At 37.7% G+C, this 14,669-nt stretch overlaps 2 protein-coding genes and 1 long non-coding RNA gene across 3 annotated transcripts in view; 2 read left to right on the forward strand and 1 right to left on the reverse strand.

The window, feature by feature from the left end:
- Nucleotides 1-14,669, forward strand: part of LOC144430347 (uncharacterized) — a 55,176-nt gene that overhangs the window by 24,023 nt on the left and 16,484 nt on the right. The window lies entirely within an intron of this gene.
- On the reverse strand, nucleotides 1,052-7,554 carry LOC120329809 (ketohexokinase-like). Its single transcript, XM_039396592.2, has 7 exons — nucleotides 7,402-7,554; nucleotides 6,422-6,568; nucleotides 5,822-5,956; nucleotides 4,697-4,769; nucleotides 3,800-3,952; nucleotides 3,056-3,144; nucleotides 1,052-2,233 (listed from the first exon to the last, which is right to left on the reverse strand). The coding sequence occupies exons 1-7, from the start codon at nucleotides 7,503-7,505 to the stop codon at nucleotides 1,969-1,971; spliced, it is 966 nt and encodes a 321-aa protein (XP_039252526.2). The 5' UTR covers nucleotides 7,506-7,554; the 3' UTR covers nucleotides 1,052-1,968.
- On the forward strand, nucleotides 11,089-14,659 carry LOC120329913 (vesicle transport protein USE1-like). Its single transcript, XM_078118258.1, has one exon. It carries the CDS (start codon nucleotides 11,172-11,174, stop codon nucleotides 11,949-11,951), a length of 780 nt encoding a protein of 259 aa, XP_077974384.1. The 5' UTR covers nucleotides 11,089-11,171; the 3' UTR covers nucleotides 11,952-14,659.

The raw sequence follows: 14,669 nt of genomic DNA on the forward strand, positions 1-14,669 counted from the left end.
GGTGGAGGAAGCCGTATGCGACCAGCGGTTACACGAGCCACCCTACAGCGGTGAGGAGCCCAGCAATCCTCTCGCACATAACCATCCCCGCATGGGATGCGACTAGAGCTAAGATCTGGAGCCCGAGCCCCAGCCCGACCCGATATTTCGGGTCGGGCCTGAAATATCGAGTATTGCGTTCGGGTCGGGCCTATATTGTTAATCATTACGTTCGGGCCGGGCCTAAAATGTCAAACATTGCGTTCGGGTTGGGTCGGGTCGGGCCTGACAAGTCAATAATTGTGTTCGGGTCGGGTCGGGCCTGATTTGTCAATCATTAGGTTCGGGTCGGGCCTGAAATGTCAATTATTGCGTTCGGGTCGGGCTTATATATCGCTGGATTTTTCATAAGTAAATATATGTTTATTAGAAACTATTTTTCAGAGTGGTTCCGATTTCATAAATATTAAATTTCGAAATTTTAAGTTTCGTAGTTCTTTGGGTGATGATGCTTATTCATTGCTTTTTAACGGCATACCTCGTTTAATTTAATGTGCCGCACAAGTGGAGTGCAGCGGGACATTTGACACGTTTTTGAATGCCTCTTGATGATAATATGTGTGTCGCTAGGGAATTTCTTAGTTTGCCCAGTAAAACCTTTAGCTACCCTCTATCCATTAGCCCCGCATTGTCAAATGAATGTGCAGATTATAGAGCTCACAAAAGAAGAAATATGTCCCAGCATTCCCCTATACTGTACTAAACTCTTGCAATGACAACTCGAAGAACTCCTAAACAAAATATGAAATTTCGGGCCTGTAAATCCAGTTAATTTGTCGGGCTCGGGTCGGGTTTAATGGAGTCGGGTCGGGCTGGAATTTTTTAGCCCGATCTTACCTCTAGATGCGACTAGGGCTGGGCATTTTCGAATACCTGATGATTCCAAAATTAAATATTTTTTTCGAACCGAATCTCAAATACTTGGGAGATATATAATTGTCTACGTTTTTTTATTGTAATTGGTCCTTTCACTGAAGACGTAAAATACATCACTCAGACATATTGCTGAGCGTTCACACACAATGAAAAATACTTTAATTAATTGATAACTCACTACAGAAAATAGGGACCTCCTGAAGTATGCGCACCAAGATGACGCACAACCTGAACTCAGGTTGTGTATCAAGTTAGGGTTCAGGTTGTGCGACATCTTGGTGCGCATATTTCAGGAGCATCGAAAATAGTCATATGTCAGAATCGCACTGAAAAATTATGGCATTAATAAAAAAAAAATGGGTAATTCACCACGACCATTGGCGGAAAAAAAACAAAATGAAGGCGATTCGAAATTTTGCTCTGAACTGATTCCAATAATTTACTATCCGAGTATTCGATTCGGAGCGCCCAGCCCTAATAACTTGCAGTAGTTATTAGTAGAGTAGGTAAAAATGAATATACAAACAATTGTTCTTATCTGTTAATGATGAGATCACAAAGTGTTTAGTACGTCAATATAAAATGTTACAAAAACTATTATGTATAAATGAATTTTAGGGTTCCATTACATTTGAACCGACGACACTTGCACCTGCATACTATTGTTATTGGAATTTGCACCTATTGATATTTGAACCCATACTAACCCATGGATTTTAGCACCCGCATATAGATTGAACGCGCGGATATACGGGTGCAAATGTATGGGTTCAAATGTGCTGTCACCGAATTTAAGGTGAGATAGATGTTTTGTTATATGATAAAAATCAATACAACAAGAGAGCTATGCTCAAATATATGGACACGTTTTATCTTTAACCACTAAAAATTTCGGAGCAATTGGTCCAGTAATCAAAGAGAAAAGCGACTTTTTAAAAGCGTGTCAAAGAACAACAAAAAGAAGAAGAGTGCCAGCAAAAAATGCAAAACGATCGTTATATCGACTGAAATGTCTGATTGCGCAATCGCATCCAATTATCTGTAACTTCTTTTTTATTTGATACCCATCCCGATAACACTGTTGTAGCCGATCGAAGCAATTTTCTTGCTGGCGACTTTACAGGCAAACAACACAGCGCTGTTGAGATCCAATCCTTTTAATCTGGCATGTACAAGAGCAGCTTGGAACGTATCTCCAGCCCCGAGAGTATCTACGACTGTTTCTGGTTTTACAGCTGGTACAAGTTGCTCAATATCACCTGGAACATTTCTAGCGTGAGCCGCACCGAGATCGCCCCACGAGCAGACAATTTCCCCCCTGCAACAACAAAATCGAACTGAATTGAAAAGTTGATGTTGAATGATTTTTTGATAATATTGCTGGCAAATATGGGCGCTCTATAAGTATGTGCACCAAGATGGCGCACAACCTGATAATTCTGACCTGGTACACATACTATGTTCAGGTTGTGCGTCAGCTTGGTGCACATTCTTCGGGTGCCCCCAAATATGATACTCTGTGACAGTTCTTCGCGCGATTCGGACTTGCCCATTATCAACCGATGGGCGATTCGCACTTAGGCTAGTGGGGAACAGACGTACGTGCACAAAATAACACGCAGTAAACACAATGAATGAATATTATCGCGCAATGAAAACCATAATATGTGAAATTAAGCGAAGAATGCCGCGTATAGCCAGCTAAATTTCAACATATGTTTTTTGAAGAGCAATTTGCGGCATTTCGTAGTGAGACACGAATTCGTGATAATTTTCATCATTGCTTCATCAAATTTATAATTTGCGCAGAATACCCTAGTAATCAGGAAATGTAGAGTTGACAGGTATCACCATGGACACAAGTTCCAACGCCCGAATTATGAATTCGTTACTTTGTTTCACGACCTGTGTTCTCTTTAAGAAAATGTACTTTGAGCAAATGTTGTTTTACTGAGTATGAATATAATAACGCTGGGCAGAGTCTACAAACTATGTGAAATATATAACAACAGTATAATATATTACCCGAACAAAGTACACGTTTAAATGAAAAATATGGAACATTCTAGCTAGGCGTTAAAAAATATAATGAGCCATACTCTGGAAACTAATGTTGCAGGCATATTAAACGGGAGCTTACCCTTCTTTCAATTGATGACGTAAATTTGCAACGCATTCCAAAGCAGATTGAAATCCCAAATGACGAGCAAAGTAACTGCTAATAATGATCTGTCAGAATAAAATAAATTTTTACTTTTCTTAAATGGACTGAAGAAAATATGAAGATTAATTGAGCCTCAACGATTCGATCTTCGAATTCTTTAATATTTGTTATTTGAACACCGCACACGAACTACACAAATGCAATGAGATATTACGTTACATATCTCAATTTTCTCAAATAGTACAGGTAATAAGAGCACGCAGAGTAGATGCGCACTCCCGTCTAGAACATTACAGACACGGGCAAAGTACGACCCGCGGGCCAAATCCGGCCCATTGGGTAATTCAATCTGGCCCGCCTGATGCTGCCACATCCAGACTGAACTCGAATTTTGATGCTTCAGCTAAAAAATAGCTCAAGGAATTTGTTGAGATTGCGGCTAAATTTAGTTTTGGCACGAGGCTTATTGTTTTCCACTGTAACACTGTAAATATTGTTCTTAAAATGTTACTTTTTACGTCACTTACATGGCCCGCCAGTCTAGGTGGGCAAAAGTTTTGGCCCCGGGTTTAAAAACCTTGCAACCCCCCTGGTACAGACCCATATACTATATTTGTAATGACGTCTCCGTTAATATCCCTATTAAATTATCGATGTTCGTCTTTTCTGTAAAAACATTCAAAAGAAATATACTGCACAAATATAGGTTTTAGTATTTACCAAATCCGCTAAAGGAATTAATTTAGTGAGTGGTGCGTCTTCTGGCATTTCGAGCTCCACAGACACCGATACTCGATTCTCTAACTTTTTAGTTGAATTATGTTGTTGAATTATTTTGATTTGTTTTTCCATGACATCGCAGTTTTCTCTATCCTAGAAAAAATGGTGCATGTGAATTTGTAAATAGGAGAACATAATTGGGAAAACATTTATTGACAAATCCTACTATGTATATATATATATATATAGTAATTGAACGCAGGCCAACACCCACATAAAAGGTACTCCCGAAGTATGTGAACCAAGATGGCGGACACCAGAACGTAGTGGGTGTACCAGGTCAGGGTTAGGCCTTAATTTTATTCCAATTTTCCTTATTTTAGTTCTATTTCAAGTTAGGAGACTGACCAAGTGGCTCACGTAGTATTTGTATCTGAAATTATATCCTAACCTTGACCTGGTACACATACCACGTTCTGGTGTCCACCATCTTGATTCACATACTTCGGGGGTACCCAAAAAAAGATGACCACAGAAAACCCCCAAACTTGAGACTATTTTGAAAATAAGCCTATATATATATTATATTTAGGTGTGACCTAAAATACATTATATATAATATTTTTTATCGTATTTTTAACCATGTTCAATGCATACATCTGTCTTAGTGCGTTGTGGTTATATAATACCAATTCAAAAACAATATTGCCTGGGTAAATGGAGCTCCCGAAGTATGCACACCACGATGGCACACAACCTGAACATAATATGTGTACCAGGTTAGGGTTCAGGTTGTGCGCCATCTGGGTGCACATACTTCGGGAGCGCCGGGTAAATTATGTAAACACATAGTTTACTTTACATTGAAGTATAAAATCCTATACCTATTATATTCACCTCAAAATGTATCCAACAATATTTGTTCAAATCAAGAACAGCAAAATCTTCGATAGTTAATTCATCCAGCGGTCTGAAAGCAAGAAACGTTACAGAAATACATTTGTGTTAGTGTGCAGCAAGACTCTTGAATAACTTAGGATAGTTATCTCTACTCTTACTACGGCATAATTGCATTGTATGCATACGGATCCGCCAACATAAAAGCATAGAAGATGGATAAGTAGTTAGTCTCGCAGAAACCAAATCATTAGCAATAATTGGACAACAGCCATCAGGGCAATTACCAATACCTTGTTTTCCGATATAACGAAAAAATGGAAGGATCTATTCTATATGACAATATAGAGCACTCCTGAAGTATGTGAACCAAGATGGGGGACACCGGAACATAGTATGTGCACCAGATTAGGGTTAGGTAGGATTACCATATTTTTGTGACTTCAAATCGGGACGCCTCGAAAGACAACGACCCCTTAGCTGTGATTTTGTAACTTCACATTTTCCGATTTTACTACATAGGCCTACATTTAAAGCTGTCTCGGCTGTCTTTATTGACCATATTGTTATCAAAATTTCATGCGCATATTCTCTGTCCAAATATTGGGTTCAGTTCGAAAAATAGGAAGGAATTGACGTTAACGATACCGGTACAAATAATTCGAATTTAGACGAATTAGTATTGGTTTTACATGCGATACGTCTGCCATCAATGGGAATCAGCGGGAAACGAACGCATTCACCTTCAGTAAGTAGGTTAGCGCTGCGCTACACATAAACAACAGTAACGAGAACATGTTTGTGTATTATGCTGGAAAAGCGGGACTTTTAGCTGACTTATCGGGACGGCGGGACAAAACGCTGAAAAGCGGGACGTATGGTAAGGTAAGCCTAGGGTTAGGTCATAATTCCAGGTACAATTTTCCTTATTTTAGTTCTATTACGAGTTCGAGGGCTAGCTAAGTGACTCCCGTAGTATTTGTATCTGGAATTGTGGCCTGACCCTAACCTGGTACACATACTACGTTCCGGTGTCCGCCATCCTGGTTCAGATACTTCCGGGGTACCCAATATTGGAGCCTTATCATGATTATGCAAAACTACAGACTCAAACATATCTCTTACCCCCTGTAATGGGCCATAGTGCGAGTTCCGGTTGCTTTACTCAATATAATTGATGTTGAAGGGAAGCTTTGACAATCCCGGAGAGCAAGATGTTCATAACTGACACCGGCTTGGTCGAGTTCTGACAAGCAGTATCTGTATATTTTTACAATGATATTTGTTTATAATGGCTCCAGCGCTGGGGAAAATGGTAATATTCTGATTTTTCTGAATCGAACAATTTTTAGTATCCTTATATATTGATTTTACAAAGTCTCAAAAATTATTCATCATGTCAAATTGATCTAAAATTGTTTGAGTACAAAACAAGAGAGCTATGCTCAAATATATGGACACGTAGTGGCAAATCTCGACGACGTCATAGCACACACAAAAAAACGAATCCCATACAGCTCAGCGGAATATTTGAAATAAATAAAAGTAATAGCCTTCTAGCGAAAAATTCAATTTTGAAGCACTGAAAATTTCAAAGCAATTGGTCCAGTAACCAAAGAAAAAAGCGTTTTTTTTTCTGTGACAAAGAACAACAACATAATATTAAAACGATCCATAAGTCCACTTACGTGTCTAATAAATGCGATTAGTTGTAATGGTGCGTACCTGGCTTCCTGGCTTCCCATAATAGATTGTTTCATCTTACTAATATCAGGATAAGTTCCCATGAATTCAGCTTTGTTACCGAGATGAGAGATGACTTCAGCAAAATTTCCGGCATTTCCACCTCTTTGCCAATATCGGGCTTGAGCACTGATTATCAATAATAACAGTAAAAAAGGTGAATCTCCGGAAGTATGTGCACCAGATGGCGCACAACCTGAACCCTAACCGGGTACCTATACTATGTTCAGGCTGTGCGCCATCTTGGTGCATATATTTCGGGAGTTCCAAAAAGGCAATATAAGGAGTTTTCAAATGTTCGTTCATTAATCATAACGACGACAAACTACGAGCAACCGACAGCATTATGTGATCATTTTCAGGCGCATCATTCATGAAAAGTTCTCGTTATTATAATGAATGAGCTGGATTTTATGATACTAAGCTTGACAGTATTACGATAAGGTTTGACACGAGGCTTATTGTTTTCCACTTTTGCTTTTGCAACACTTTGAATAGTGTGCATAAAATGTAACTTTTTACGTCACACTTACATGGCCCGCAAGTTCAAGTAGGCAAATTTTTTGGAATATTCGAATCGAATAGTAAATTGTTGAATCGGTTCAGAGCATAATTTCGAATCGCCTCCATCTTGTTATTTTTTTTTTCCGCCTATGGTCGAGGAAAATTACCCAATTTTTTTTAACAGAGCCATATTTTAGGAATACCATTCTGACATATGACTATTTTCTGTAGTGAGTTATTGATAAATAAGTGTTTTTTATTGTGTGTGAACGCTCCGCAATCTGTCTTAGTGATGTATTCAGTAATGAATTTGTTGACAGGACCAATTACAATAAAAAATTAGCATATAATTACATATCTCCATTGACTCACAAGTATTCGAGATTCGATTCTGAAATCATCAGGTATTCAAAAATGACAAGATCTATACTAAGTAACAAAATAATAGTAGGTCTTACCCATTTTGAGAATCTTCTTCTGGATATGACTCGCATATTGTTATTAAGTCAACACATATTTGTCCAACACTGAGGACATATTTTGAAGATTTTACGGAAGTCATTCTTGATATTAAGTCCTGAAAAGTAGAAAATCGTTTCGTACTCCCGTATTTTGTGAACCAAGATGGCGGATACCGGAACGTAGTATGTGTACCAGGTTAGGGTTAGGCCATAATTTCAGGTACAAATACTACAGGAGTCACTTGGCTATGTCTCCGAACTCGTGATAAATTATTGCCTAACCCTGTTGCACATACTACGTTCCGGTTTCGGCCATCTTGGTTCACATACTACGGGAGCACACGACGTTTTCGGTGCGAACTCGTTTTTCTCTGTACTGCGACAATACAACGCTACATTTCTCAAGTACTGTCGTCTGAATTGATATCCTATGTAGATACGACACTTTACAAATTCACGATGAATGACATGAGTCGATCAATCGAAGTTCACTCCGTGATATAAAAATTGACAGCAACAGACATGTGCAGGCGGAAATGCAAAAGCCACCGGACATCATTGATTACTCTGCGTGGGTTTGCAGGTTCGAATCCCATGCAGGGATGGTTATGTGCGAGAGGATTGCTTGACTCCTCGCCACTGTAGGGTGCCACCATCAAGTCCATGCTTACGAAAACAAAAAACTAACTAATAATAATAATCGGCTTTCCTCTCCCCCGGGAAAAATATGTAAATCCTATCCTATCAAGTTATTGAAAATATTATATTTTTTGACTTCAGTAAATTTAGTTAAAGCAATACTTTGCGATAGTTCTATTTTAATTCAAGTATTACATATCAAAACCTGATTTTCTGGTAAAACTCGTTTGATATTAAATATACATTCATTATATTGTACGTCCTTTTGATTTTAGAATGTATTGCCAAAGTATCGATCATCTTCTTGGCTATACTTGTGTTTCATGTATTCAAGAAAGGGGAAAATGTCATCACCCTCACGTACGTTCCTTTGAATGCTTACATGCTCTCGCTCGAAACAGAAGCTTCTGCTTCGTTGTTGAGCAACTTTGTGTCTGTCATTCCACGTCAAAACTCACAAACCGTGTTTAATCTTCGCGCTGTCAATCGAATTGTGACATAATCAATATCTGTTTATTTGGTAGAGTATAACAGAAATCGTAGCATAATAAGTAGGGTTAGAGTGCTTCTTGAATCATATTTGCGTGGTCAAGTTAACTTCAACAGTAATATTACATCTGTGAGGTGTGAAAGATTATAAACGTGCGCACGAGGTGGTAGATATCTAACGACGTCATATGTTAAGTCTTTGTGCATAATGTTTTGATTGACACTACGGAAATTGATTTTTTAATTGATAAAAAGGCTTTGACATACCTTGAATGATCATTTAAATGAAATTTTTCGTGACTCATTGTTGTGTCAGCTGCAATTTTAAAATTTGTCAATCAATCAATTTTATTTTGGTCACTCTGAAAGAAACAGAACAACAACAAGATAGCAATCAGAGACCGCCGACTTATCGATCTAGCGGCGTGTATCCTTCGCTCTGACTCAATAGCGACACCGCGTGTCCCATAACTAATTAATTGATAACTCGCTAATTATAGGACATTATTCATCCAAAATCAATAGGCTTCTGGTCTGAGATATGATGAATGTACATACAAGCTTTGGAGCAACCTTGCTTTCGTGGAATAGCGCGTAACATACGAAAGTATCTATCAGACAGACAAATACCTATCATTTTTTGGGGGATTTTTTTGCCTATTCAAGTCAATTGGAGCGTAATGCAACGGTTCTTTTTTACTTTAGCTTACGACATCAAACTCGCTATGAACTCGCTTCACGATGAGCGGCTAACCAAGATTAATTTTCCCATTTTTTGTCTCTTTATAATAGGAATTTATGCACACTGTATATTTTCCACAGTTGAGTATGTTGTCTGTTAATTAAGGTACTGTGGGTAGCGGTGCCCCGAGCCCCGAGAGACGTGGATCTCCCCAGATTCTGTAGTGATTTATTACGCACGTAATCAAAAAAAAGCATTAGCTATTATTCTTCAATAAAACAACGACTAATTTGACAATGAGTTTTGTCATGACGATTCTTATTATATGGAAATTCAAAATGTGTTCAATATATCTTTCCTCGAGAATATTGTCAATACCGCGTGCAAACTCTACCCTGAAGTTTGACCTCCGGATTTCAAATATATGACTCCTTGTAGCGTCATCGTTTCTATTAGCAAGACTGTCTGGATCAAAGTGACTATGATCTGGATTGGGTAGTTCAGAACTGATAGCTGTAGGCCTACATCTATCTCGTTGTTAGTAAGGATTAAGTGTCTATTTTATTCCGGGTAGAGGAAATACGGCTTATCATATAGAAAACCACGGTCTCTCGTCCGGTCCAAAGTTTATCTTTACTGTTCACTCCCATTTATAAAATTGACCAATTTGGCAGTGCAATCATCATAAATTTATTAATATGGTGTGGCAAGTAGTTTTTATTTATTTATTTTTTATTAACTACCAGTATGTAATTTTTCATGTTTCCTTTACTTAATAACTTCTATATGGTTGTGTGTGTGGGTGCGTGTAAGCTTGTGTGAAATATTTCAATTATTTTATGTGAGTGAACACGTACCACATCTTCTTGGCAAAACCTTCCATCTTATATGCATTCTGTACGTTTTAAACCTTATCTAAGGTTTTGTTCGCTCTCCTGATTTCATAAGCAGTTTTTATTTATTTATTTTTACAATTCATTTTATTGTTTTGCTGATTATGGAGTCGAAATAAACTTATACTTAATATACTTATACTTATTTGGGGCAATCTCCCACCTAAAACTAAAAAAAGTTATTTGTGCATGTTTTCAGTAAGACACTGACCTGCTGACTGACTGAAAAAGTATTTCCTAGTGAAATATTCTAATTAGTCCTAATACCTTAAATTATTTTCTCGAAATATAGACTATCTCGTGTTTGATTTGCTTATTGAAGGTCATGGCCATTTTTTCTAACTTTTGTGTGTGCATAATTGAAAGTTGCTGTTTTTTTTATCTTTTTTTTTACACAAATAATTGCTCTGTCATCAATCTGATGATTATTATGTTCAACTCTAAAAGGCATTGTTAATGATATTTCCAACTTTTTAATTATTGCTGAATCTGTGATAATACTGTAATATGATTGCTTCAATATTATCTTTATTTCTCCATGTATTTGAGTCCGGTACATGTCCAGTGAATATTTAATTATAAGAAAATATAATAAATAGCTAATTGTAAAAACCAATCTTGATATTTGTTTTGTTTCTCTGGGCCTGTCCGCACCTAAAAACTATTGTACATATTGTCGTTGTGCCTTACCTTTTTGTCTTGTGTATTTTACTAGAGTTTTATTTGTATTGTCAATTTCATGTCTGTTGTCCTGGTATATCGCATCAGTCCTAAAGTGCTGTTATAATTGTTAGGGGTACATGTCGCACATCTGTGTCTTAGGCCAGTAAGGTCTTGAACATGTATCCCGTCTCTGTTATACTGTTCAATTATTATGCAGATACTGTTACATTTTGAGGCAAATAAACATACATACTTTGTGTGACCCAGGATAAATATGTGAATCCTATCTTAGTTTATATTGCGGAAGTCAACAAACTAGACATAAATTCCAAATCTTTAATCTAATCTAGAGCTGTCACTAAAATAAAATAAATAATAGCTAAATATTAAGTTATTTCAAGATGGCTCCTGCAGTGAGAAGCCGAGCAGAGATTCGTCTTATACGACTGCTTTCCAGATGTGAAGAGATGGCTGGGTTAAACACACCTGATGACTGGAGACTTGAAAAGTATGTTGGAGCATTAGAGGAACGTCTACAAGCGGTCCAAAAGCTTGATTCCTCGGAAAAACCAAAGGAAGATATCATCAGTGAATACGCAAAGAAAATTAAATTTTTAAAACAACTTTTAGAGACTCAAAAATTACCTGTCACATCAGAAAAATCTCTCGCTAACCAACTACTCGTGCCAGCAAAGTCTCGGACGATTCCAACTAATAAAGAATCTCCGACGGGAAAGCAGATTCAAATGCAGGCATCGTCGAGATACACTACGGAAATGCGCGACGAACTCATGCTCACAGAGAAGGAGAAATCAGCCGGAGTGCGCTATAGAGCAACGTCTTCTGGTGGAAGTACGCAAAATGCAGACACTGAAGCTATACTGCAACATCAACATAAAATGCACGAAAAAATTGCTGACGAAATGGTTGCGTTAACAAGGAATTTGAAACACAACATTATGGCTTCTAACAGAGTTATAAAAGATGATTTGAATGTGATCGAAAAATCTTCTAAAAAAGCTGATCAGAATTACGGCCAACTTCAAACCGAGTCGTCACGACTTGAGAGTCATTTAAAGAAAGGGACGAACTGGTTGTTGTGGATATCTCTTGCTCTTGTCTGCGCTGTGTTTATGTTCATGATTTTTTTCATCAGGTTTTTTCCCAAAAGGTACTCTTGATTGTTCATCATTATTATTCTTGTAAGTGCCAATAATGCTATCTCAGGGGTGTGAAACATTTAAAACAGGAGGGCCAGATGGATATAACTGGGTGAAATCGCGGGCCACACTTAGCTTTTAAGGCATTATGAAGTCATAAGCCTAGATAGTAAATTGGATGTACCAAATCAAATTTAAAACTTGTTTCTCAGGCCGCACCTCATTCAAAATTGTCACTTCTTCGTGGGCCACACAATTATTTATAGAGGGACGAATTTGGCCCCAGGTTGCACACCCCTGTACTGCGCCATCGTAGTAAGAATGTAAGGAGCATACGATACAAGTTTTCTCAATATTTAATGTGCCTATAAACAGGGATGCCCAGTTCCGAATACTGCACTCTTCCGAATACATTCTAAAATAATATTTTCGAATCTGGAATTTTCAATACATTCTAAAATCAGACATACAAATTTTTGTTTTAGTAAATTACGGTAATATCCAGTAAAATAGGAAATAGCTCCAATAGAAATATTAGAATGAGGCCACAAACCAACAGTATATGTACACAAATTATTTGATAGTTTATGCCAAGTTTCTATTGAGAAAGTTAACATTCAATGAAGACGCTTCGAGAGCGATGTCGCAGATGTGTGACGTTACACAAAAATTCGATATTCCTATAAACGTTGATTCCGATATTCGAATGACGAGATATTCAAACTGGCCATCCCTGCCTATTAATCTACTAAACAAGATAATCAAATGCGAGAGGATTGCTTGGCTCCTCACAGGCGTTGGATGGTTCATGTAACCCGGCCAGTTGTTGATAACTGATAACTGATTAGGCTATCTAATTCCATCATGGATTGGTAACCGAACGAGTGGACATGGTTTGCCATATGATTGATTTGTCTTATCTGCTCTTCCGGGATAAATATATTGAAATCTTACTCTAAACCAGGGATGTGCAACCTGCGACTACGAGGAAAAATTGTGTGACCCGTGGAGAAATGCCTATTTTGAAATGGTGTGCGGCACGAGAAACGAGTTTCAAAATTCTCAAGTTTAATCTAGTACATGCGAGTAATTCCTGTGCGTTGCAAAGCCTATACCTGAGCTCTTGCGAAGCGAGCACTGCATGTCATCAGATCAATACTGGGGCTAGGCATTTTCGAATACCTGATATTTCAGAATCGAATAATTTTTTCGAATCGAATCTCGAATACTTGGAAGATATATAATCGCATGTAACTTTCTTATTGTATTGAACACACAAATTACTGGAAAAGTAAAATACATAACTCAGACAGATTGCTGAAGCGCTCACACACAATAAAAAACACATTTTCATCAATAACTCACTAATTTTTGTGCCTGCATCTACTAGAAAGCCTATGGTAAATAAATTTGCTGCCCGCGGTTTTACCCAATTATGTGTATCTGGCGCTCCTGTATTATTAAAGGTTGCACACCCCTGACCTGAACAGATGAAAAGATGCTTTACTGCCTGCCTGTTACCAGTTGTGCATTTAAATATTGAGAATCTACTTGGTACCACTTTTATAATGTTCTATTTTATTGCTATTTCTTGGTGCAATTAGTTAAAGTCTTGATGTTTGAATTGTATATTTTTGACATGTTTTGGTGAAGGATATTCTGCATTATTCATATCTTTAATCAAGGATTCAAGAACTTGGATCCAATCTGTGGATATCATTTACCTCAATTCTAAATCCCTTAATAATCAATAATTTATCTCCGTATTGATATATTGTGATCAATATTGGATTTGTTGGATTAAGTTTCACCTGAGTTGTGAGGTAGGCTGATTCTCACCTCTCTTTGTTGTATATTTGGAAAGCAACTCATGGATTATGTTTTCATGGTCATAAGCAGTGATAAGGAGGCTCCAGTCCAGGGGTTCCCAACTGTCCATGGCGTGGCCCCTTTCCCGAGGTTTTTTAGAGTTTTTTGTAAAAGGAAAAATAAAATCAGTTTTGCGCCTAGCATTGTGGCTCCCTTGTGGGCGCTCCAGTAGTATGTGAACCAAGATGGCGAACACCGGAACGTAGCATGTGTACCAGGTTAGGGTTAGGACATAATTTTATTCCAATTTTTCTTTTTTAGTCCTATTAGGAGTTCGGTGACTAGCCAAGTGACTCCTGTAGTATTTGTACCTGAAATTATGGCCTAACCTGGTACACCTACTATGTTACGGTGTCTGCCATCTTGGTTCACATACTACATGAGTGGCCCCAACTGCTCTAGTCATTGACACTAAGTCACTATTTATAAAAAGAATCAAACGAGATTTGATTTATCTGAATAAACCGACTGCGAGTGTTTGACACTTGTCCCGAGGTCGACTATTTCCAGACTTGACAGGGTCTATATATGGTCAGGTTCCCCATATGATTATGCCATGTTATTGGATTTTCCCTTGTCTTGAGATACCCTAAATAGCGTATGGAAATCTATACAGACCTACAGAGTTACCTATAGTGCAATTCCGACTACTTTGCCACGGATAGAAAGCGTTGATGCATGACAGGCCAGAATAATTGCATTCTAACATAATGGCATTTATGCTGTCAATTCTCACTTTCTTGATTATCTGGTTAAATTATATTGAAGTACTGAGCCTCATTATTTTTCCTTTTGAATTATTGCTTCCTAACTATTGGTGAAAATTATATAATAATATATTATTTTTGTTTCAACTAAGACAGTTTAATA

This window comes from Styela clava, chromosome 12 (assembly GCF_964204865.1).
Source record: "Styela clava chromosome 12, kaStyClav1.hap1.2, whole genome shotgun sequence".
Classification (NCBI taxonomy): domain Eukaryota; kingdom Metazoa; phylum Chordata; class Ascidiacea; order Stolidobranchia; family Styelidae; genus Styela; species Styela clava.